The sequence below is a fragment of the Phyllostomus discolor genome, chromosome 4, assembly GCF_004126475.2.
Source record: "Phyllostomus discolor isolate MPI-MPIP mPhyDis1 chromosome 4, mPhyDis1.pri.v3, whole genome shotgun sequence".
Classification (NCBI taxonomy): Eukaryota; Metazoa; Chordata; class Mammalia; order Chiroptera; family Phyllostomidae; genus Phyllostomus; species Phyllostomus discolor.
The window spans coordinates 106,302,247-106,326,654 of NC_040906.2; the positions used below are offsets into that span (position 1 = coordinate 106,302,247).

The 24,408-nt window shown below is 51.4% G+C and overlaps 3 protein-coding genes across 8 annotated transcripts; all 3 read right to left on the bottom strand.

The window, feature by feature from the left end:
• Positions 1–669: 669 nt before the first annotated feature.
• Positions 670–8,065, bottom strand: RGL2 (ral guanine nucleotide dissociation stimulator like 2). 5 transcript variants are annotated; one of them, XM_036023921.1, is made up of 19 exons: positions 7,776–8,065; positions 7,365–7,558; positions 6,768–6,833; positions 6,035–6,118; positions 5,610–5,788; positions 5,429–5,479; positions 5,045–5,342; positions 4,522–4,773; positions 4,334–4,437; positions 4,157–4,241; positions 4,008–4,076; positions 3,738–3,812; positions 3,143–3,175; positions 2,899–3,020; positions 2,708–2,803; positions 2,515–2,626; positions 2,118–2,408; positions 1,627–1,741; positions 670–1,509 (listed from the first exon to the last, which is right to left on the bottom strand). In XM_036023921.1, the coding sequence occupies exons 2-19, from the start codon at positions 7,521–7,523 to the stop codon at positions 1,298–1,300; spliced, it is 2,403 nt and encodes an 800-aa protein (XP_035879814.1). In that variant the 5' UTR covers positions 7,524–7,558; positions 7,776–8,065; the 3' UTR covers positions 670–1,297. The 5 variants fall into 5 exon arrangements, with proteins under 5 accessions (XP_035879814.1, XP_035879815.1, XP_028364644.1 ...); XM_036023922.1 differs by lacking the exon at positions 6,768–6,833; XM_028508843.2 differs by lacking the exon at positions 6,768–6,833 and having other exon boundaries at positions 7,365–7,569.
• Positions 8,066–8,554: 489 nt separating this feature from the next.
• LOC114493978 (TAP binding protein) lies at positions 8,555–20,568 on the bottom strand. 2 transcript variants are annotated; one of them, XM_028508852.2, is made up of 8 exons: positions 20,292–20,568; positions 19,983–20,153; positions 19,493–19,753; positions 12,136–12,534; positions 11,465–11,806; positions 11,297–11,386; positions 11,146–11,183; positions 8,555–9,625 (listed from the first exon to the last, which is right to left on the bottom strand). In XM_028508852.2, the coding sequence occupies exons 1-8, from the start codon at positions 20,326–20,328 to the stop codon at positions 9,614–9,616; spliced, it is 1,350 nt and encodes a 449-aa protein (XP_028364653.1). In that variant the 5' UTR covers positions 20,329–20,568; the 3' UTR covers positions 8,555–9,613. The 2 variants fall into 2 exon arrangements, with proteins under 2 accessions (XP_028364653.1, XP_028364652.1); XM_028508851.2 differs by lacking the exon at positions 11,146–11,183 and having other exon boundaries at positions 20,292–20,547.
• Positions 20,569–20,685: 117 nt separating this feature from the next.
• Positions 20,686–24,266, bottom strand: ZBTB22 (zinc finger and BTB domain containing 22). The gene is made up of 2 exons (XM_028508849.2): positions 23,894–24,266; positions 20,686–23,242 (listed from the first exon to the last, which is right to left on the bottom strand). The coding sequence occupies exon 2, from the start codon at positions 23,172–23,174 to the stop codon at positions 21,285–21,287; it is 1,890 nt and encodes a 629-aa protein (XP_028364650.1). The 5' UTR covers positions 23,175–23,242; positions 23,894–24,266; the 3' UTR covers positions 20,686–21,284.
• Positions 24,267–24,408: the final 142 nt, after the last annotated feature.

Below are 24,408 nucleotides of genomic sequence, written 5' to 3' on the forward strand. Positions count from 1 at the left end.
TCCATCCTTTCTTGAGACTAAAATCTGCAACATCTCAAACCTGTTTCTTATCTGTATATAAAATGCAAACTCTCCCTGATCTTGGTTGGCATTCCCCTTTAGGAAACATCAGGTCATTTACAATTCAATAATTGCTGGGAAGATGTTAAAGAACTCAGTTCTCTGACTTGAGACCCCAGGATGAAAGGTGGTGACTGTCTATGCTATGTCTTGTTACCTCTGAATGGCCCTGGCATCTTAGTTCTTTTCTCTCTCTTCCTAGAATTGGTATGAATGTAGCTTGGACTGATGTGAAATCCCAACACATGCTTTGTGATGTAAGTCCTCCAAGTTTGTACATTGTCCACAAAGTTCTTCCATTTCTTTGTCCTAAAATTGTTCTTTACAAATTTGTAGCCAGGGGAGTTCTTTGTAGTGATCACTTTATTTGGGTGGCTAGTACTTGACATGGGTCTGTGACAACTAACAAGAAAATTTTTAAAGCAAATAAAGGAACCAGGGAGGGAGGTTGCTAGGGAGGAGTAAACCATTCTGAGGAACCTGACTGATGGGGCGCAGTGGGTTAGGTATCCTCCCACACTTGATTCACAGGGCACAAGCCAGGGCCCCTGTTGGGGGTGTGAAGGAGACCATCTATGTTTCTCTCACACATGGATATTTCTTTCCCTCTCTCTGAAAATGAAATCTTTTTTAATTCTGAGAAAAGCATTTTTTCAGCAACACCTCACTTTCAGTTCTTCATGGGGATGGAAAACAATGCATCTGTGTTCCATGGCATCTAATTTTCAGACAGCTCCCACTCCCACTCCAAGTAGCTAGTCCACACACACTGTGAGAGCAGGAGTAGATCCAGGTAGTGTTTTGGTTTATTTTAGTGTCACAGTGACAGGAACCCCCAGAATAGGAAAACAAATTCCTACTAGAACCTACTTCTTGCCATCCTCTCCCTGGAGCTCAGAGCCTCTAGGTATTTCTTCTCCCCATACTGTGGCCTTTTCCTTGGCCCTTGGCATGCTAGGACGTGGCCAGGAATCAGACCCCTTTTTCTAGCACTAGCCGTGTGCTGCATTCCTGGAAAGTGAGGAGCTATATATGGATATCCAACTTGGTTACCAAGATTACCAGTTCCCACAGGGCAGGCTCTCTTGACTGATGAAGCAGTGGCACTTCACTGCCCCAGGATGGTTGGCCACCTTTCTGGGTTTCTTCCCAATGCAACGTAACTGCTACTATTCAGCATGGCTACCCACAGCTGATATGGTCACTGAGAGTTATGTGAGCCAAGAGAGCTTCCTCTTTAGAACAGTGCCCGGGCAATCTTCCTCCCTGTAGCCTTGATCCTAGGAAAGGAACCTCCTCCTCCCTCGCTAGGGGGAGTTCCTGAGGCAGAGGGGCCACTGGTGTGGCCTGGTGTAGCAGTAGAGGGCCTTCGCCGCTGCCGCAGAAGGAAATCATGTGAGGCTCTGTCCATAGCATAGAAGACATTGGCCGAGGGTGGAATGGTCAGCTCTGTAGGTTCAGATATGGGGTGTCAAGCACAAATAAAGTCATTCCCCCCGCAACCACCTAGGTGTAGAAGCATTCCCACTGGTGGGCACCGCTGTCCCCCGCCAGTCTGCCTCTGACCTCGCTCCCCTGGTAGCAGCTGCACTAGCTCATACTCTGAAGCCGCTGCAGAATCACGATTGTTTTTCTTAAGGACACGGCTGATGACACTTGGAGCCTTGTCCTGGCTTGTCACCTGGCAGGACAGGAGACCAAAAGAGCAATAAATTGGCCAGAATGACCTCTGCTTCCCATCCTTCCAACCCAGACACTGATCTCCAACCAAAAAAGGTTGCCCGTGTCCAATACTTGAGAGTGAACAGGGAAACCCTATGTGGTGGCTCCCTGTCCACAGGCCAACCCACACGGTGCCCAGTGAGATAGGGCTGCATCCCTGTGGGGAAAACAGCTCTTTTTTCTGAACACCTAATATGGCCACCAAAAGTTCAAGGTGCAACAGCTAATAATAAAATCTGGCCACTAAAACCAAAGGTCAAAATTAAAATTAGTCTCATCTATAGCCCCACAAGTCAACATCCTTCATCCCACCTCCCAGCCCACGGCTCCCTCACCAAGATGCTCTTGTAGACACTGCCATCTTCCCCCAGCTCCATCTGGACTCTGATGATTCGACAATCGGAAGCCCCTGGCCCAGACCCCCCTCCCCCAGATGCAGTCCCCCTGGAGGCCCCTTCCGCACCCCCACTAAGTGGGGAACCACAGGAGGCTGAGCGGCGGTGACCTCGAGAAGGCTTAGGGGAGGATGCAGGTGGGGAGAGGTGGCTGGGGCCAGCTGGACCAGGCAGGGATGGAGTGCCCTCCAAGGCGGAGTCCAGAGATGATACAGATGGCCACTTCATGTGCTGGGGACAAGCAACATGGGGTACTGGTGTGAAGGCAGAGAGGTCAAGAAACAAATATTCAGAGTCAGGGACAGTGCTGAGATCAGAGGTCAGGAGCACAGGTTACCTGGGCCAGCCGGGTCAACAGAGGAGCAGGGGTTCCAGGAACCTCATCTCCCCCAACACTGGGCCGGTCCCAGGAGACAAGGTGGGTGGGACCCCCAACAGAGCCCAGAACCCTGGAGTGGCAGGAGATTGGGAGGGTCAGAGGAAGAAGGCAAGTCCCCAAGAGACTACCCCCCAACCACTGACTCCCTCACTCTGTCCACTGTGAGATGACCAGTGTTGGCCGAAGCACTCGAGGGGCGGGAGGGTCACTGGTACCAGGTGGCTCCACCTCACAGGATACTCGATGGCTGGGGAGAAGGGCAATGGCCAAGGTCAAGGTGTGACACACCAACCATCACACAGGGCCCAAGCCCTGAAGTCCCAACCTCACCCAGCCAGTCACCTCTGGGCTTCTGTCAGTGGCCGGAGCCCCTGTAACCACTGCTGGATGTCAGGGTCGGGTCGGAGATCATAGCCACGACATTCGTTCTGGAGCCGCCGCAACTCAGAGAGGACAGCAAACTCCTAGGAAAGGACTTTCAGACTATGGGAGCCAAACTTAAGAACCCTGACTTTTCCTCTCCCCCTTCTCTTTCCTGGGACGTAGTTAGGGATATCTAGCACCCAGCCCAGAGTGCTCCCCTCACCTTCCTCCGCTTGTCAAAATTGATGTATCCATTCTGCAAGGATAAAGGGTGGGGTGAGAGTCCCAATCCTGTCAGAGAGAGAGAGACTATGCCCCCTCCCAAACACAGGCATTTCCCCATCCAACCACACATTTCCCCCGCCTCTGACTCCTCCACCCCCTCCCTCTGCCCATCTATCATTCCCTAAGCAGCCTACCGTACCCTCTAAACTGAATATCTCAGGTAGAAATTGTATTTACAGAAGAGAAAAATTAGGGCTCAAAGAGGATTAGGAACTTTCCTTAAGTCCCAGTGTTCATTTATTTAACAAACTCTATATATGCTTAAATTTCAGATATGTTCTAAGCACTCACCAAAAATTAATTTAACTTTCATACGGATTGATGTAGACACCATCACTAGTTTCCCATTTACAGATCACTAAGGCACAGGGAGGTTAAGCAACTTGCCAAACCAACAGAACCAGAACCCTGGCACTCTGGCTTGAGCCCTGCTGAGACCTCGGTGCTCACGCCTGCAGCCCCTTCCTGCAAGGTCTGCCTGACCCTGAGGTCACTTGTTCCATCATCTCTGAACACACACACACAGCACTGACCTTCAGCTCATCTTTGGATGCTGCATCCAGCATCACCAGATCCTTCAAGAAGGTACCAAGGTATGGGACCACACCCTGAAGTCAGAGATCAGAGTCAGATACCCCTGCTGCTGACCTGAAGACTCTCCAGCCTTGCACCTTACCATCCCATTGCCTTAGAAGACAAAGTGAATTGCCCTCACCTTGATGTGCCTCCCTTTCCTGTCCCTCAGACTGTTCCCACCACACACTCCTTATTCCTTCACAACCAACCCCCCACCAGGCACTCACCCCACCCCGGGAGCCAGACTTGGGGGCCTTCTTGGAGTTTGGCTCCAGAGAGGGCTGTGCCTTCACTTCCTGGGGGTGACAGAACAAGAAGACATGGGGGCGGGAGGGTGGCCAGGGATGGGTAGGAATGCCAGGGAACAGGGCCTCACCTGAAGGAGCAGCTCCCGGCTCTGGGAATAATTATCCTCCTCAGAGAAAATCTGACAGAGGCTGGAGAAGACCCTGAGGCTGTCCCTGGGGGATAGAGGGCAGCAGGTTTGAGGATGGGCCTGGCTCAGCACCACTCTCCCAGTCCTCACCTCAACCCAGTGCCCCATCCTCCCCACCTGGCTGCTTCCCCCCAGGCTGCCCGAAGCCTGTGGATGGGGCTGGACTGCAGGGCCGACACCACAGCATAAACCGAAGAGAAGTTTCGGAGTAGTCGGCACTCCTGTGGGGGTCACAGAGAAAGGCCACAGCTGTGGGACCTCTCTCTACACCATGGTGCCCAAACAGGGCCAATCCTCTCTCTCACCTCTGCCACTCGGATCCACTTCTCCAGAAGCCGGGCCCTCTGGGGTGGACGGAGTGGCCGTATGGTCACCTCCCCAGGCTCTTCTCCAGTTGAGGTGGCCCCCAGGACAGAGCTGACCACTGCCCCTGCCACCTTGTTGAACTGTGCAACAGTAGCTCGCACAGATGCGCAGAGGTGGGAATGTCCTGGCCGGTCTCTGTGACCCCACAGGCCCCCCAGGCACTGAGAGGGAACCAGATTGAGAAACAGCTCCTGTGGAGCAGAGGTCAGAGGTTATTAAAGTTCATAGTCAAGAGAGTCAGCCTTCCAAATATTAGAGGTATGAGTATCTCAGGTGGCAAAGGAACCAGAGGGGCACAGAATTTGAAGGGTAACAACCAAAGGGAAACAGGAAAAGGTCAAAACTGGGTGGACAGAGGAGGCTGGGACAGAGGAGGAGGGTTGGAAGCAAGGAAAGGACCTGGAGTCAGGGGAAGGTTAGTAAGAGGACAGGGGACATGGAGGTCACAGGTCAAGGTCTCACCGCATCTAGCAGGGTCAGCTGTTCGGCCAAGTGGTCAGCGAGGAACACCAGGACATCCGTGGGGTCAGCAGGGGGATCGCCGGGGAGGGCCAGGGGCTTAGGAAGGTCAGGGGTCTGGGGGTCCACCCGGGACCGGAGGTTGCAGATGAAGTCAGCGCTGCCCCCCACAACACCCTCCCCTGCTGCATACCCTGTCCGGAGCAAGAAGCTCTCAAGCCGGTCAAGCTGACCCTTGACCTCAGAGCCAAAATCCTCAGGGTGAGAGGCCAGCCAGGTTGACAGCACAGAGATGGCTACCCTGGGAGGAGGATCAGCCAGGGGTCAGAGGTCAAGCTACAAGTTGGGCAGAGGGGATTCTGAGGTTAAGAATCAGGGGTCACTCACCCTTTTGTCCTCTCTAGTTCTTCAGTAGGATGAGATTCGAGGGTTTCCAGCCTGGGGACGGAATGTGATTCTGTCTGTCCATTACTGCCAAACCCCCAGTGGCTTTAACTACTTTTGTACGATATTGTGGCTCTAGAAAGTCCAGATACCTCTATGACCTGTGGTCCCTTATGATCCTGACCTGTCAACCATAAGCCCTAGCAGAGCAGGTGTGGAGGTGAAGGCCCGGTGGGTGGCCAGGAAGGTTGCTGTGAAGGTCACATCAGCCTCTGATGTCTGGACATCCAGCAGGTGTCTGACCAGAGCCTCCAGAGTCCCAGCCCGAAGCCTTCGGAACAAACGTGGGGGAGGTGTCGGGGCCTGGGGGGAGACAGAGGGCCAGTCACTGTCCTTTTCTTCAACTCTGCCCCTAGATCTCTGGGGAAAACCCCAGACTTCAGAAATAATCCAGGATCATTGTATTAATATTCAGAGAGGGCAAAAGACTTGACCAAAGTCACACAGTAGAGTCTGGGTTCCCAGACCTCCACCCTAGCACTCTGGCCAGAAAGTTGGCCATTCTGCAGGTGATGGGTCAAAGCTGAGAAGCCAAAGTTATGATCTCACCAAGGGATCAAGAGGCTGATACTGGCGGCTTGTGACAGTAAAGGTGGCACCATCCTCCTCCTCATCCCAGACAGACAGAGGGGCCTGCAGGAATAAGGAAGGGAAGGTCAGACAGGCCCACACCACCTCCCACTGCCCCAGCCCTCACCCCCAGGTCCTCTGTACCCCTAACCTGTGGCGGCAGGGGACAGTACCAGCGAGTGCGAGGGGTCCGGGGGGCTGGTGAGCCCAGGTCTCCCCCACTGGGGCCCAGACAGCCCCACCCAAGACGCCTCAGAGTCTGATGGAGTCGAGGGGGTTGCAGTGAGGCGGGGCGGGTAGAATGCAGGGAGACCACCGTAGCTACTTCCCCCTAGAGCTGAACCCTAACCCAGGAGAGAAGCAAAGTGCAAAGAGTAGGAGAGGGAACGAGAGCGACAGAAAACCAGAGGCAGAGACCTTGAGAAGCTGAAACCTCAGTCACAGGCACAGCCGCATGCCCCGCCCTTCCCCAAGGAACTGGCCAAGCCCCAAGAGTTACCCTTTCTCCCTTAGCCCTCTTTCCCCTGATCCCTGGAGCACCCCCCACCCCGCCCCCTGCAAGGTGGCGGCTCCTATCCCAGTACAGAAAGGAGAAGGGGAAGTGGGGATGGTGGGGGGCGGGGGGTGTGGTAGACTCTTGAGAGTCACGTGGCCCCAGGCCCTCCCCCAACCGATCCCGAAAAACTGGTCCTGCCAGTCACCGTGCCCTCACCCAGTCTCTGGACCTCGGGGTCCCAAATCCAACTCCTGGTCCCTCCTGAAGCCCCAAATTCTGCTCCTGGCCACCACTACTAGTCCCAGAGGAAAGCAAGCAACCACCCAGCTCAGCCTGGGACGGTCCCTCCAAGATCCAAGAACCTTGGCTTCCCGCCTCCACCCAGCGCCAGGAGGGAGGGCGGGAGGGGTCAAGAAATCGAAGGGTTCCCTCCCCAATCCCAGACTCAGAAGAACCGGTTACTGTGGAAACAAACCCCTCCCCGCCAAACAAAAACAAGGAGGGAGACAGGGACCAAGACACAGCGGCCAGAGAGGCAGGCACACTGTCTGTAGCACTGGCGTAGACGGCCGGAGACCCGCAGGACAACCAGCCAGACGCTCCTGGCAGTAAGAGCGCGGTGAGGCCCTCAGTCACACTGCCACAGAGAACCACAGAAATGCAGGGACTCCCAGCAGGTGGGGGACAGGCAGACACCAGCATGAGGAGCGAAAATAAATGATGCAGGGAGGAAGAAATTCAGGGACACAGACACGGAAAGGTGGAGGGAGTCTCAGAAATATAACCCCCAACCTCCCATCACCCGCATCTCACCTCGCCTTCTCCCTCCTCCTCCTCTTCCTCCTGCCCCTCGCCCACGCTCGGGCCGCTTGGGCCCCCACCCTCTTCGGGGTCTCGGCTCCTGAAGCTGCTCAGCACCACTCCCCCGGGGGGGCTCGTGTCCCAAAGCAGCCGCAGGGGCCGCGGAAGCATGGCCGGGTAGTCAGCGGGATTGGGCCATTGGGCGCCTGGGGAGAGACTGGAGGGAGACCGATGGAGTCTGGTGGGTGCTGGGGAGCGGGGAAAGAGGCGGGTGGGTGTCTAGGTGACCCGATGGGCGTCCTTCTGGGAGGCTAGGGATGGGGCAACACAGGGGTGCAATATAGGAGGGCCCTGGTGCATTTGGGGGTTGAGGGAGTCATGAATACGGGAACAGGCAGGGTCACAAGGTGCTCTGGATCTGACCTGCTCGGGAGGGGTGGGGGCAGCGCCGGTCCCGGGCCGCTGTCTCCGTCCGTCTCCGGCCCTAGCCGAGTCCCCTCCCCGCCTTTTCGCACTCCCCTGTACTCCCCCCGGCCAGGCTCCCGGCCCTCCCGCCCTTTCCGCTACCCCCTACGTCCGTCCGCTCTGAGTGCAGGAGCCAAAAAGGGAAGGAAGTGAGGACAGGAGTCAGGGCCGCGGACTAGAGGAGCGCTGGACGTCCAGAGGCCAGGACCCAGGAGCCCGGGTCCCCAGCTCTGCTGTCCTGCGCACCCCCTTCCCCCGCCCAGCCCCACCTCCGGCTCTGGGATCCTGGAACCCGTGTCACCCTCAACTGGATGGGTACATAGTTTAGTCTCCAGTCCTGGGGTAGAGCCGGAGCAGAATTTGACATTCCCCTCCTTTGATTAGATTAAAACTCCCGCGGGACGCGTTTTAAGCGAGTGAGACCGTTACTCCACCCCGCGGGGTTATACTGCCCACCCACGCGTGTCTTGGGCCTAATCTACTCCGGGTCTTCCGGAGAGCCCTCGGAGCCCGCCCTCCCGCCAGGGGGCGGACCAGGAAGCCACTATATCCGGTTCCAGAACAGGCGCTCCGGCGCTTCCCGCCCTGGATCTCCGCTCTTTCGGTAAAGCCTGCTGCTTGGGCGCGTCCGGTCCGCCAATCATGGCGCCAGACCGCAGAGTGTTTCGCCAGCGGGTTGGGTGTCTACGGGAGGTCGGGGTAATTGTAAAACACCAGAAGTGATTGGAAGTCATTCGTTTGGAAGCATCAAAACATAACTTTATTTCACCCGATTAGACCCCCTCCTTCATAGGTCTGGCCCACCACCCTGCCCCTCGGAGGTCCTCCAGTCGAGCCGCAGCATCCTTCGTCCAGTAGTTATTTCACCCAAGACCTGCTTTTGAATACTTAGAACGAAAAGGAAAATACTACAGTATCTTATACCGAGCGCCTCCCGTGGACGCCAGACCCAGGTCCAGCGTCCAGGATACCGCAGTGAGCAGATTTGTTCCTGCCTTCCAAGAGCAAAGAGTCCAGGAGAGGGAGGCTTTAACAACGACTTAAATACTAAGGTGGTGAACCACACAAATGGGACACGCGGGGGTCTGAGGGGAAGACGAGGCTGGCCTGGTCTAGAGACCAGGGAGAGGGAACAAAGCTCTTGGGCCCAGGGAGGGTGGGTAGGAGGCCATTGGAGGGAAGGAATAGCCCTTCGGGTGTGCTGAGCCTAGAGAGAAGGACTGGAGGGTACCAGGTGGGGTTGAAGAGGTTAGCAGTGGCTCCAGCGGAAAATGCATGTGCCAAGGGCAAGAAAAATGGATTTGGCCTCTAAAGCACATTCTCCAAGTGTGGGCCTTGGCTCAGAGGTCCCTGAGACTACTTCACAAAGTATACGAAGTTAAAACAATTTTCATAATAATACTAAGATGTTAATTGCCTTTCTCACTCTCATCTCAGAAACGTACTGTGGAGTTTTCAGAAGCTACCTGATGTATATTTACATACATCCCCTTCACAGTATGATAAATGTCTCTAGTTTATAACCCAAATAAGCAAAAGCTCTTTAGAGTCCTTGATAATTTTTAAGAACTCCTGAGACCAAAAATTTTGAGAACCACTGCCCTAGAACGCTAAGAAGGTGAATGCCATTGATTTGTGTCTGTAAAAACAACAACAAAACAAAACATTCTGGCAGCTCAGTGGAGAAAGATTGGGAGGAGTGGGAGCAGGTGATGGCATATTTGGGGGGGAAGGAACTACCACAGTAGCTCAGGCCAGAGATGATGGTGGCTTGCCCAGAATGGTGGTGAGTGCTGTCACTGTGCTTTCTGGAAAAGAAGTAAAAACGAGGTGAGGAATTAGGGTTTTAGAAATTAGGACGAAGTGTTCATGGTTGATCCAGAGATAAAGAAACCATCATGGGCACAGATGGTGGGAGAATAATGAAGCTAACATTTTCTGTTCTCTGCCTGGCAGACACTGTGCCAAAAGTTTATGCTCCCACATCTTCCAAAGGAGATGCACTATCTCCTTTAACCCTCCCAAAAGCCCTCTGAAGGCTCCGCTGACCAATGCAGTAGCCACTACCCACATGTGTCTATTGAGCATTTGAAAGTGGCTAGTCTGAATTGATATGTGCTGAGTTTAAAATAAACACCTGTTGCCCTGGCCACGTGACTCAGTTGGTTAGAGTGTCCTCCTGTGCTCCTGAAGGTTGTGGGTTTGATTCCAGTCAGGGCACGTGTGGGAAGCAACCAGTAGATGTTTCTCTCTCCCTCTCTCTTTCAAAATCAATGAACATTTCCTTCGGTGAGGATTAAAAGAAAACACGTTTTTGAAGAGTAAGAAAAAAAATAAATACTAAAATTTCTTATACTGATGACATGTTGAAAAAGTACATTATTAAAATTAATTGCACCTGTTTCTTTTTAACTTTCTGGACAAAAAAGAAGTCCTATGAAAAGTAGCCTTCCAGGGTGATCTAATCATGAATTTCTAAGTGGGCAGGTCGTGGTGGATAATCACACCCCCCACACATAACTTCTTTAGTAAAAGGCTTATCTTTGCCTTAAGCAAGCCCTGTCCATTGTTTTCCTGAATCTAGGTTAGCAAACTTTGAAATAATAACCGCCTTCTAGAGAGCAAGCACATAATCTTGTTAACTATCTTGTAATCCAATCCCCACCTTACTTTCTCCTACTTTTGTGTAATCTTATATATTCCCTCAATTTCAAATACATAAAAGAAGCTGCAAACTGTCATTTGGAGGAGCATTTGAGATCTTGCGCTCTAGCAATTGTCAGTAATGGTTCAAATAAACTCATAAAAATTCTCTACAGGTTTGGATGCTTTTTACATCAACTCCTTTTCATGTGACTACTAGATTATTTCAATTTACATATGTGGCTTGCATATATATTTTTTTAAATTTATTTTTAGAGAGAGGGGAAGGGAGAGAGCAACACTGATGTCAGAGGAACATCAATCAGCTACCTCCCGCACGCCCCCAACTGAGGGCCTGGCTGGCAACCCAGGCATGTGTCCTTAGGAATTGAACCACCAACGTTTCAGTTTATGGGATGGCACCCAACCCACTGAGCCACCCCAGTCAGAGCACTGCATTATATCTCTATCAGACAGCAGTGCCTACTTTTTTTTAATACCTACACCCAAGGAAACAGATGTTGGTTAAGTAGCATGTTTAAGGTGGCAAGATATAACCCAAGTCTGTGTGAATTCCAAGGCAGGGTTCTGCCCACCATGCCAGCAGTCTCCCCCCATGAGTGAAGAGTAGGGGGAAGGGGATGAAATGAGAAGGGAAAGATTAGGCTAAGGTAGAAGCCATTACCTTCTCCTTTGACTCCTTAGAAGTAGACAGGCAGGCAGCTGTGGAGAGATGGAGAAGAGATGGGATGGGGAGTGGTAGGGCAGGCAGAGGGATGGGTGTGAGGCTTCTGGGAGTAAGCAAGAAATGACTTCCAGTGTCAGTTCACACTCACCTGCCCAGCCCAGCGCTTTGAGGAGTCCTAGGAGCAGAAAGGCAGAAAGGAAGAGGCCTATGCCATCCTCCAGGGAGGGTCCAGAGAGACCTGGTGGGAGGGGCAAGAGTGAGCTCCCCCATATCTTCTCCAGCACCCCACCCCCTTCTTGATTCCTTTGGTTCTTACCTGCCACCTCAAGGGTGACTTGAGCACTGCGCCCCAAGGCAGGCAGGCTAGGATGGTGGACACGACAGGCATAGCGGGCCCCATGCTGAGCCGCAGTGACAGGGGGCGGCTGCAGGTGTGCTGAGAGGCTGACAGAGCCATCTGAGTGGTGGCGCAGGGCTGACAGCCAGCTTTTTCCCTTGGCCTTCTGAAAGCTGTCCTCTGGGCCACCTCGGAGTTCCCACTCCACCTCCAGGCCCGCAGGGGGGTAGAAGTGGGACACAAGGCAGAGCAATTCTGGGGGTACCTCCCCGGGTGCAGCCCATACAAGAGGTGTTGGCATCAGGGACACTTTGGGGGGCTCTGGGATGACAGATGGAAAGGAGCATGGGTGAATCAATCTACATTGTCCTTCAGAGTCCCTCAGTTTGCCCTCTGGCTTCCCCCAAACTAAGGGGGATTTAGATCTTTTTCTCCCAGGATGGGGAACCCACTGTCTCCCCACTGGTACATCACAGGACTTCTCAAGTCAAAGTCCCTTAGATTCTTGGGGAGCCTCCACCCATTGCCCCTCTGGCTCCCAGGGACCCCAATCTATCTACCTCTGCTCACCCTGCATCCTCTTCACCACCCCTACATGGTGTCCCCATAATCCCAATGCCCACCCTCTATCCATGGGGACCCCAACTTACTCTGCACAGCAAGCTCCAGGGTGACCTGCCCTTGTAGGTATGGCAGATGTATGGTAGCCAGATAAGAGCCCTCCTGGAAGGGCCGCACTGAAGGCAGCCAGAGGGTTCCATTTCCAGTCCAGGGACCCCATGGCTCATTGTCATCCCAGGTGGCAAATGCCACTGCCCCATCTCGGGAAGCTGGCATTTGCCCACCTAGCCCAGGAGTTGCAGCCAGGAGCAGGTGCCCCTTACCCAGGTGCTGGCGTCTCCATTCCAGCCCAAAGGGGGGAGGGCCTGGGGCCAGAGATGCAGTAGTCTCTGGGGTTGGGGGCATGTAGGCAAAGCTCAAGTCCAGCAGAGCATCTTGTCCCAGTCGAATTTGAGTGATAGGGGTATGGGTGACAACAGTCAGCACAGCTGGGGAAGATGGGGAGAGAAGGGAGGGGGAAGGGCATGAGAGAAAGGAGGAAAAAATAGAGAATTGGAGTTATAGGGTGGACTGAACCCCAATTTACCCACCCCTCAGAAGACACCTCCTTTTCTGAGACGCACCATCTCCCAGCCATCTCTGCAAATAGCCTTTGCTCTGGGACTGGGTGGGACCCAGTGTGGCTGAAGGTGAGCAGAGTGGTTTAGGGTTGAATAGGGACAGGAAGTTAAGCACAGCCCTTGCAGGCTGCTCTGAACACAGTCCTCTTGAGCTCTAGGAACAGCAGGATCTGAGTGCATTTCTTTTTTTCTTTTTAAATTTATTTTTAGTGACAGGGGAAGGGGGGTAGAAAGAGAGGGAGAGAAAACATGGACATGCAAGAGATACATTGGCTAGTTGCCTCTCACACACCCCCAGCTAGGGACCTGGCAACCAAGGCATGTGCCCTGACTGGGAATCGAACTGGCAACCTTTAGGTTCACAGGCTGGCACTCAATCCACTGAGTCACATCAGCTAGGGCTGAGTGCATTTCTGACACAGTCTGAATCGGTCCAGTCTCCAGCACCACCCTTAAAAGATCCAGGCCTTTCTTGGTTTGCTAGTAAAGAAAATGATGATTCAGCCCTGGCTGGTGTAGCTCAGTGGATTGAGCATGGACTGGGAACCAAAGTGTCCCAGGTTCAATTCCCAGCCAGGGTACATTCCTGGGTTGCAGGCCATAACCCCCAGCAACCGCACATTGATGTCTCTCTCTCTTTCTCTCTCCCTCCCTCCCTCCCTTCCCTCTCTAAAAATAAATAAATAAAATCTTTAAGAAAAAAAAAAAAGAAAGTGATGATTCATGACTGTTGATCCTATGGTACTATAAAGAGTACTTACCAACGTTGGAAGGTTCGGGTTCTGGCCTACACCTGAAAACAGACCTCTGCTCTACTAAAGCAACCATGATGATTAAATGCCTGGAGCCTGACTGCCCTATTTAATCCCAGCTCTGAAGCTATTTATGGGGCCTTGGGCCAGTTACTTCACTTTTCCATGGCTCTGCTTCCTAATCTCCTAAATAAAGATAACAGTGATGATGATAGTGCCTATTTCATGGGGTTGTACAGAGGGTTGAATAATTTAATCATTCCTGCTACCCAGTTATATTCAGTTCCTGATTCTGGATAACAAAGATACATATATAAGGAAGGCACTTAGTACAGTGCCTGGAACACAGTAAGTCTACAAAAGTATTTGCTGTGTTGCCTCTAACCAATCTCCAGACTTAACAGGCCCCAACTCAACAGCATCTCTGCAATATTCCCCACCCTGCTCCAATGTCCATCTTTCTTGCTTTGATGAAAGATCAACACTTGGAGTCACAAGACACCTTTCTTTTATTCATTCAACTAATATTTACTGAGCATTTAGGATGTTCAAGGTAGAAGACAGACTAGTATACAAGATGGGCAATCCCTGCCCTCAAACAGCTTACAGTTTAATAAGGGAGACAGATGAGCAAATTGCCAAGTATAATATGCTATGTGCTGTCCTCACCAGGCCCCAGTTCTGTCCCCTGAATACATCTGTTCCTAACTCAAGTTCTCACCAGCATGCATTTGGACAATTACAATAGCCTCCTCTTTGGTCTCTCTATCCTGTATCTCTCTCCTTCAATTCATCTTCTGCACTGTAGCCACTGTGGCTGACTACAAGTCTGACCTGGTCACTTGTTCAAAGTCACTTGTTCAAAAACTCCAGCTACCATGGAAACCAACTAAAGGCATAGGCTGGAGCTAAATGGCCCAGGTTCAGTTTCTACCCCCCTTTTTACAAGCTGTGTGTAAATTAACTAACTCCCCTGTGTCTTATACTTCATCTGTGACATGCAGATAGCATAAGTATATAGTTCCTATAGCAACTGAGAGAAAGAACTGAGATTATGCCTATAAAGTGCTTAGAACAAGACCTGGCATACAGAGAATGCTCAATGAATGTTAGCTGTTACTATTTCCACTACTATCATCATGAACTGGGTATCTTGGGAAAACCAGTTAATCTATATTTTCCTCATTACTCCAATGTTCTGATCCTTGCCTACTTTTTATAAGAATCAGGTAAAATAACAGGCTCTTTGGAAAAATGGTGCACACACATGCACACGCACAAAACCTTCTGATGGTTCACTATCACCTGTGAGGCCTAGCCTGTAGGGTACTTGATAATTCAACCCCCAACCTATCTTTTGAGGCTTCTCTTGCACCCTAAGAACCAGCCACATGAAATCCCTTTCTTGCAACTAGTAGAGTTCTAATCATTAGGAATTTCTTTACTTTGGTCATAAGATTCCTTCAGTTTCCAATGTCCCTCCTCATTTTCTCCCAAACACCTATAACTCCATGTCACTCAAGGTTCCACTGCTACTTCCTCCCAGAAATGCTTGGGTCCTCCAGGTAGAAGTACTATTTTTTTTCTAGTGATTATCTGTATGTGATTTCCAATCCTAGTTTCTGGGGCCTACAACGTTAAACTTCTCTTAACCTCATGGGATTATTTTCATTCAACAGAATAAACAAGAGTAGACAATGTCACTTAGTTTATCAAAATCCAGAAACATACTTTTGAATTGTTAAAAACGATCCGGAGCCTGGCTGGCATAGCTCAGTGGATTGAGCGCGGGCTGGGAACCAAAGTGTCCAGGTTCGATTCCCAGCCAGGGTACATTCCTGGGTTGCAGGCCATAACCCCCAGCAACCGCACATATCTATCTCTATCTCTCTCTCCCCCTCCCTTCCTTCCCTAAAAATAAATAAATAAAATCTTAAAAAAAAAAAACAATCCAAAGGATTAATAACAAAAGCCAGAGGTTTTAGAGTTTAATCCTCAAGGTAACTGCTCTTTTAGTAGGGGTTATTAAAGCAGTTTCAGATCTGCAGCCCACACACTGGACTCTATAAAAATACAAATGTAAGTACAGCAGGGCCAGAACAGTAAGAAAATTTATATCTGTTTTTACAACCTACATTATACAGGTTTTTGCTTTTCTGTTTAAAAAAAAAAGTGAATGGTAACAACTATTATAAAGTATTACTGAAGCCCTGGCTGGTGTGGCTCAGTGGATTGAGTGCCAGCCTGCAAACCAAGGGCTACCAGTTTGATTCCCAGTCAGGGCACATGCCTGGGTTGTGGGCTGGGTCCTCAGTGGAGGGCATGCGAGAAGCAACCACACATTGATGTTTCTCTCCCTCTTTTTCTCTCTTTCTCTGAAAATAAATAAATAAAATATTTTAAAAAGTTAAAATATTACTGAAAATCAAGTAATCAAGCTTCTAGATCTATCAATTTATAGGAACTATGGAGAAAAAGGAACAAGGGAAATGACACCATGAGGAAATGATTGACCAGATACAGAATATGGGAAATACTAGTGGGAAATACTATAGAATAACAAATCAATCACATTTAAAAGCAGGGGATGGCACAATTATAGACTAAAAGAGGTTAAGAAAGAAAACTGTTATGGACTGAATGTCTGTGGTCTCCCCACTTCCCAAATTCATATGTTAAAGGCTTAACTCAAAATGTGACCATATTTGAAGACAGAGGCTATGAGGTGAGAAAGGTTAAATGAGGTAAAAAAAAATATAAGGCCCTAATCTGACAGAGCTGATGTCCTTGCAAGAAGAGAAACACCAGAGATGTCTCTTTCTCCTGTGTGGACACAGCCACAAAGGGCCAGCTCTCACCAACCCTGCTAGCGCTTTGACCTCTGACTTGATCTTAGACTTCTAGCCTCCGGAACTGTGAGAAAATACATTTGTTGTTTAAGCCTGAGCAGATACAACAACGAAATAACATCATTTAGACAATTAGGAAATTTTTAATATGGGCTAAGAATTAAATGATATTAAGGAATTGTATTGTTTATTTTGTTAGATATGATAAAAAAAAGGAAATCATAACCTCTGTGACAGCATGGATGGACCTAGAGAACATTATGCTAAGTGAAATAAGCCAGTCAGAGAAAGATAAATACCAAATGATTTCACTCATATGTGGAGTCTAGTGAGCAAAATGAACTAATAAGCAAAATATAACCAGGTTCATAGATAGAAAGCAGACTGGCAGCTGTAGTGGAGGAAGCTGGGGGGGGTGAAGGGATTGAACAAAGAAGAAAAATTCATGAGAGAAATGCTTTCTGAATTACTTATGAGTAAAATATTTAATATAATGCCTGGAATCTTCTTTAAAACACTTTAAAAAAAGAAAAGAAGATGGGGAGGATAGGTGAAACAATTGGTAAAACGTAACAATTCTACAAGTGGGTGATAGGCATGTGAGTTCATTATACTACTCTTTCTATTGCTGTGTATCTTTGAGATTTTCCATAACAATGTTTTGTTTTGTTTAAATCCTCAACTGAGGATATGCTTTAGTGATTTTAGAGAAAGGCCTGGCTGGTGTGGCTTAGTGGATTGAGTGCTGGCGTGTGAACCAAACAGTCACCAGTTTGATTCCCAGTCAAGGCACAAGGCCTGGTTGTAGGCCATGTCCCCAGGGATTAGGGGGTCCATGAGGGGCAATCACACATTGATGTTCCTCTCCCTCTTTTTCTCTCTCCCTTCTCCTCTCTAAAAATAAATTAAATTAAATTAAAAAGTATAAGAAAAAGATTTTAGAGAGAGAAGGGAGAAACATCACCCTAAAATTGTTTTAAAAGAATGATGAGAATTAAATGTCATTCAATATATGCTAATAAAGTATATTTGTCAACAAACATTTAAAAGTATCCTATATTTTCCCTGGCTGGTGTGGCCCAGTGATTGAGCACCAGCCTGCAAGCTGAAAGGAGCCAGTTTGACTCCTGGTCAGGGCACATGCCTGGGTTGCCAGGCCAGGTCCCTAATTGGGGTGCGACCACAAGACCATTTCTCTCCCTCTCTTCCCCTCTCTCTAAAAATAAGTAAAATCTTGCCCTGGCTGGTGTAGCTCAGTGGATTGAGTGCAGGCCTGTGAACCAAGTTGTCACCAGTTGATTCCCAGTCAGGGCACATGCCTGGGTTGCAGGCCAGGTCCCCAGTAGGGGCATACTAGAGGCAACCACACATTGATACTTCTCTCCCTCTCTTTCTCCCTCCATTTCCCTCTCAATAAAGAAAGAAAGAAAGAAAATATATTTTTTAAAAATTAAATTAAATTAGGCCCTGGCTGGCATAGCTCAGGATTGAGCACGGGCTGCAAACCAAAGCATCACAGGTTCGATTCCCAGTGAGGGCACATGCCTGGGTTGCAGGCCACGCCCCCCAGCAACTGCACATTGATGTTTCTCTCTCTCTCTCTTTCTCCCTCCCTTCCCTCTCTAAAAATAAATAAATAAAATAAAATCTTTAAAAAATATTTTAAAAAACAAACAAAAACTCCTATGAAACTTCCTCTTTAAAAAAATTAAATTAAAATCTTAAAAATATATAAAATAAAAATATCCTATATTTGATAAGAAATAATGTACAAATGTATGTTAGCAAAATTATCAATGATCTGTGGCCCTGGAAAGATTCAGTTTTTAATAATTCATTAAAATAACAAATTTCATTGTCTTAAATTCCTCATCAAGCAGAAATGCTTGAAAGGGAAGACGAAGCACAGCAACTAGTTTCTATCTCCAGTAGGTGTGAGATGCAAAGACCTGGGCATTCCCCTGGCTGCACTTCATTCAGGGCCCAAGTGACTTCCTACTCAGTTATCCACAACAAATCTGCCAAGAACCTTCTTGAGAGCAGAATCTACATCATATCAGTTTTGTGACCCATGCAGGGCCCAGAACCACCCCAGAGATTCTGATTTAATTTGTCTGGAATGCAACTCGGGTTACAGTATATTTTACAAACTTCCTAGAGGATTTCTATTTGCAGCCTGGACCAGGACTGAGAACTACTGGGTTCTTGGTGCTAGTAAGTATTTACTAAATCACTGAAAAATTAACAAAGGATGCCCCTTGATAGGCACAACAACTGAAAGGCAGATGGGAAACAGTGTCCACATTTTACAGATGGAAAAACAGACTCAAGAGATAAGGACATTCTTGCCCCACCCCAGTAAAGTCAGTAGCTGTGGGAGATACTCCTCCACACTGGAGAGAGCTACTGTACCCAAGAGCAGTTTGCTCCAGCCCCTGCCCAGGGGTGGGGTTCTGCAGGTGATTCTCTCAGTAAGGAAGGTGGCAGGGACGAGGTACTGGGAAAGGGAAGGTACATAACTAAGGTGGGGCTGACCCACCAGCCAGGCTGCCTTGTTTACAAAGAATCGCAAAAAACTGAGGGAAGCCGGGAGCTCTACTCATTTCCTCCTTCACCAGGTGAGCTCCTAGATATCCCAGTCAGACCACACCATTCTGCTTTACCCGACCTCTTCATCCCTGAGCCCCTCTCCGGTGAAATGCCGACCCGGGGGTCTCACACCCGAGTTTAAGCAGTAGGAATTGCTTGCAATGGGAACCATCTCGTTCTCCCGCCTTGCCCCTTCCGCCCACTGGAGCACACCATTTGGTAACCAGAGTCAGGGCATCCCTCAAGGGCCACAGGGAAAGGGCTGTCAGGGAAGTCAAAACACGAGAGCGCTGAAACGCAAAGGTGGGGGTACCTAACAAGTTACAGATCTGAGAGAAGTGAAAAACGTTTCTGCCCTGAGCCCCTCCCAACAGTGTCGCCTTACAAAGTCGGGTACTTGGAAACCCCCGCCTGTTTTCAAAGCCCCGCCCCAAACCTCAGGGCGTTTTTTTGGTTTTGGTTTTGGTTTTTTAACTGGTTGGGGCTAGAAGACCCAGTACAGATAGTTTCTTTCTACTAGAACCCACTCGCTTTGCAAATAAGGAAACAGAACTCGATGAAGTCCAGGCAGCAGTCGCCGGCTGACCTAGATGCTTAGAATCCACCCATTCAGTTCCACTTTCCATCGCCAGCTACCTGTTGCCATGGTGATGAATGCAGAGTCCCTCTGAGACTCCGACTGTAGTTGCAGGAGGCTGGAGAGGCTGATGACCCGGCTGGACACGCTGACCATGAACCAAGTCCCGTCCAGGGCCCGCGGGCAGCTGTGCTCCGGAGTCAGGCCGCTGGCCCAGTTCACTGAGGCAGGGAAAGGGAGGTAGCGGCTCATCTCACAGTGTGGTGCAGGGGCACTCGGAGGGTACCGCCTGAAGGCCGCCTGGAGGGCGCCTGCTGGATCTGCGAGTGAGCAGGAAGGGTTGCAGCTGCAGATCATCGTTAGAACGGCGTGGGGAAGGCAGCGTCCAGGGAATGTCAAGTGCACACACAACCGGTTAGGGAAGGATTTTGAAGTAATCCAGATTCATTTTACAGAGGGGGAAACCGAGGCCCGAGGTCACTGCGCAAACTAAAGCGGAAGAGGTTTCCGTGGAGGCCGACAGTTGGGGGCGAGTTCGGGAAGACTCACCACGCACTTTGAGGTAGAGCTCAGGGTCGAGGTCTGATCGGAGAGGGGGTTCCCCCGGGCCTTGGCGCAGCAACAGTGCGGCGGGTCTCTTGGCCAGGCGGCCCCCGCCTGCATCTTCCACAAACCAGCACTCTACCACTGCCAGTCCCGCGGAGACCGTGGTCACCGAGCCTGGGTGAGAGTGAAGACGCGGCCCAGATGTCAGGCGACCCGACCTCCTCCCACCCTCGAGTGGGGCGCTCGGCGCGTTCCATCTCCCTCCGCTCCCCCACTTCAGTTTCAGCGCAAAGAGTCGCGGGGTTTGCTCACCCAAAGCCACAGCGAGGAGCAGAGACGGGAGCTTCATGGCGCTGCGATCTCCTCAGCCCTGAAGCCTCCTCTTTCCCCTTTCACTTTCACTTCCCTCAAAAGGCGGGTAGGAGAGGCGGAGGAAATCCCCACCCTTATTAGGTGAGGGCGTGTGGTGGGTCGGTGCTTTCTCCACCGGTGCAGTTCAGACGCCCGAACATCCTCTCCAGTTCTGGTCTGAAGACCTCGCGCCTCACGCTCTAGAACCACCCAGCGCCACGGTACAGCGCCTCCCCCAACCCTAGGCTCCTCCCGCTGCCTCCTCCCCGCCCCCCCACTCCACTGCGAGAGCCGTCACTGTGCTGTCCAGCGCTTGTGCCCAGTCCCCAGCAAACACACAGGGGTTGTCGGGAAGCCAAGTGAAATGACCAATAAATATTTTAATCACTGTTTAAAAAAAATAAGATTTAAAATAAAAACCTTGTATTCCTACGACTTCCTCCCTCCCTCTCTCCCCTCCTTCCCCGATAACAGAGTTGAGGGACCCCCCAGGAAGGGAAGGAGGGATTAGGGTAGACATTAGGGGCACGTCATTGGGGGAGGGAACGGGCTGGGTTCTAGGACAAGGATGGGGCTCCAAGGACTGGCCCCCACAACAACACAAACACAGACTTCAGATACAAACTACAACCACCTGACTCTTGACCCTGTGACTCCAGGTGCTCAACAGGCGCCCTCTCCCTCCCCCACTACATGCGCCCTGTTCTGGAGCTGGGGCTTCAGTGTACACATCTGAAGAGAAGGAAGGGCCTATCGGGAAACTTTGAGGGGCAGACTGAGGAGTGTAATGGGGTGGTTGATGGCTCAGTGTGGTTCCCCCTCCATAATATATACAAGTCCATAGAGATAAGGAAGACAGTAACTGGAGTGGGAGATCACCTGAGAGCCGCAGCACCCCTGGCTCCTGCTCCTTATTTTCTCTTACCTGAAAACCACTCCCAGTAGCTTGCCCCTTCAGTTTGTTCCTCCGCCCCCATTGTACCCCATTTCTACTTTGTGCACACTGGGTGGGGACCAGACACGACGGCTGGACGGAGGCGTGGCCCCACTCACCTCTTCACTGTTGCCCCCACCCACCCCAGGGGACTCTCTTCTGGGTGGGAAAGCTGGCCCTGTGGGCCCTCCTGGTCCCGGTCCAACCCCACCGCCACCTAGGCGGTGCCGGCGCTCACAGTGTCCTCGGTGGCGCATGAAGCTGTCTCGCCACATGAATTTCTTGGCGCAGACGCCGCATTCGTAGGGCTTGAGACCTGTGTGAGTCTTCATGTGCTCAGTCAAGTGGTGTTTCATCTTGAACTTTTTGTTACACACGGGGCAGTCAAAGGGTCGAAGGTTGAGGTGCATGTTCACATGCCGGTCTCGCATGCTCTTGTGGGAGAAGGCCTTCCCGCAGTGGCACAGAAAGATCTTATTGCCATCCCCGCTGCCTGTCCCTCCAGTGCCAGCTGGGACACCCAGGGCCCCTGTAGATGTTCCAGACAGGGTCACAGCCCCATGTTGAGCTTGATTCCCTGGCGGCTGGCCTGGAGCCTGTGAGGAGGAGGAGGATGACGAAGAAGATGGGAAGACTAGGATCTGGTTGCCCTGCACATCTACAGGAAGCAGGGCCTGTGGTGGGTGGGAGGGGGCATAGGAGGAAGGGGTAGGCCCCCCTGAATCATCAAGCCCTGTCCCAGGACCCCCACCCTCATAGGTACCAAAGTCATTGGAGGACTCACAGAAATTGACCTGCTCCTCTCCTTTGCCCGGAGGCTCAGTCAGGGTCCGGACATCACTTATGCTAAGGGTAGCCTCAGGTCCTCCCCCCACTGCAGCCCCAGAGCCACCCCCTAGCTCTTCGTCTTCATCATCTTCACAGGTCAAAACCAGATCTTCCTCCTCCTCATCCTCTTCCAGATCTTGGTCTTGGGGAACCAGAGGCACTGGTGCTTGGCAGTTTCCACCCCGTTTCACATATATCCAGTGCTTCTGTGGCATGATGCTAGGGGGTGCATAGGTAGGCCTCCGGAGCCCAGCCCCAGGGACCACTGCACCCCTCCCATCCCCACTGTCATCGCACAGCTCATCTGCCTCCAGCAGCAGCTTCCCAGAGGTAGCCCCCCCACTGCCAACCACAGGGGCTGAGAATATAGGGCCACTTCCTCGGCGCTCCCTGCTGCCCACTGCAGAACCTGCAAACACCTCTTGGGAGGAAGATGAGAAGTCAGTGGACTCCCGGGGGCTGAAGTAGTTGCTGCTGCTGGGTGATTGATTCTCACTGGTCCGACTAGAGGCATGGGAGCGCACAGAGCCCACGGTGGCAGAGGCCACAGTACCCCCACTTCCTGATGGGACCCCAGCACCAGGGACAGTGACAGAGGCGGCTGCAGCAGTGGTGCTGGTGGCCGAGGCCCGGCCTTGGCGAAGGAGTTCAGTGCATTTGTCCACAATGTGCCACATTTGGAGCACAGAACCCACTGTGAGGAAGTTGACAATGTCAGCAGTGGCCATGCTGAGGCGGCCAGTGTAAGCTGAAGCTAGGACAGTCTCGAAGGCGCCTGGGTCCATGACACTGGGCAGCGAGATGGAGGTCATACCCTTGAGGAGGACCTGGTCGTGGAAGTAAGGGGAGGAGGCAGCCAGGACAGCACGATGAGCCCTGAACTCCCTGCCCTGCACTCGGATGGACACGTCGCAGAGCTGGCCCTGAAGCCGCTGCTGATTGAGGGACTCCAGGAGGGCACTGGTTACCTCAGGGAAGGACACGTGTACCACTGCAGCTGCAGGCAAGGGCAGTGGGGGCGGGGCCAGCGACAGAGGCAGGGGAAGTGCTGCCCCACTTGGAGACAAAGGAGATGGTTCCATGGTGTGGAGGGAGGGAGTACCCCCCCAGCCACAGGAACAAGGGAAGGAGGGCGGCTGGGGGGGGGTCTCTGGGAAGAAAAAAAGAGAAGAGAACATTTCATAATGAAACAGCCCTTTACAGTTTAAAAACGTGTTTACACCCATTATTTCAATAACTCCCACAATGCTGTTGTTCCTCTCAACCCCATTTGTAGATGAGGAAACTGAGGCTAAGAAAGACAAAGAGATCATTCGTGGTCACAACCAGCAAGTGGCAGCACCAGCAAACGCAGGTGTCCTGACTCCAAATTCAGTGCTCTTTCTTTGGAGGTTAGGGTAATAGGTGCTCTTTGGAAATGGGGTGCCTCCTCTTGGAATTTCCAATATGCCAGAGATCCTAACTTTCCAAAATTTACCTTTTTGATGTTTTGCATCCTTTCCTTGGCAAGGGGGTTCTGTTCTGTTACTTACTACCACCCTCTCTCCAGTTCCTTTCAAGCTATAAGCCTCGGGCTCTTTCGCCAGTCACGCCCCATTGCCCCCCGCTTAACTCTAGCCTCGCCCCCCCCTCAAGACCCGCCCCCAAGCCCTTTCGGCCCCGCCCTTTTCAAGACCCGCCTCCGTAGCTTTTCGGCCCCGCCCCTTGCCTACCCCCGCCCCCCTCTGCTCCGCCCCAAGAGCTACTTCGACCTTCTCTCCCACCCGGAAGGCGCCCCACAACCCCGCGCGTCTCCGCTTACCGGGCCGCGCGCCCCCGGGCCCCCCCGCCCCTCACTCGGCCACCAGAGCCGCAGCCTGAGCCCCTCCCGCCGCCATCTTGCGCCGACTCCCTCCGCCCTCCGCCTCTGCTCCACCTCCTACTTCTCCGGCTTTAAAGGCACAGTCAGGCACCCCGCCCGTGCCGCTGGGCAATACTCGGCAGACTCTACCACTTCTCCTTTAAAAAATAGTTATTCATTCCACCTTAAAGGTACCAGTTCTCTTCTTCGCTAAGGACTCAGCACTTGATTTGGCCGAAGCATTTATTCCCCTTTAATTCTGTAAGCCTGCCTCTTCTATTAGTGCTAGGTCTTGGCCTCGGAGCTGTGGCCATCAACGCGTTTGCGGGGTCTAATCGCCCAAATCTCCCAGCTTCTGACAGTACCCCAGAAACCCCGCCCTCTTTTTCTGGGCCTAGGATTGGCCGAATAACCTTGAGTCGGCTCGTGATTGGCCTTTTTACTCCCACCGCCCAAAGTGAGAAAGTAAAGTACTG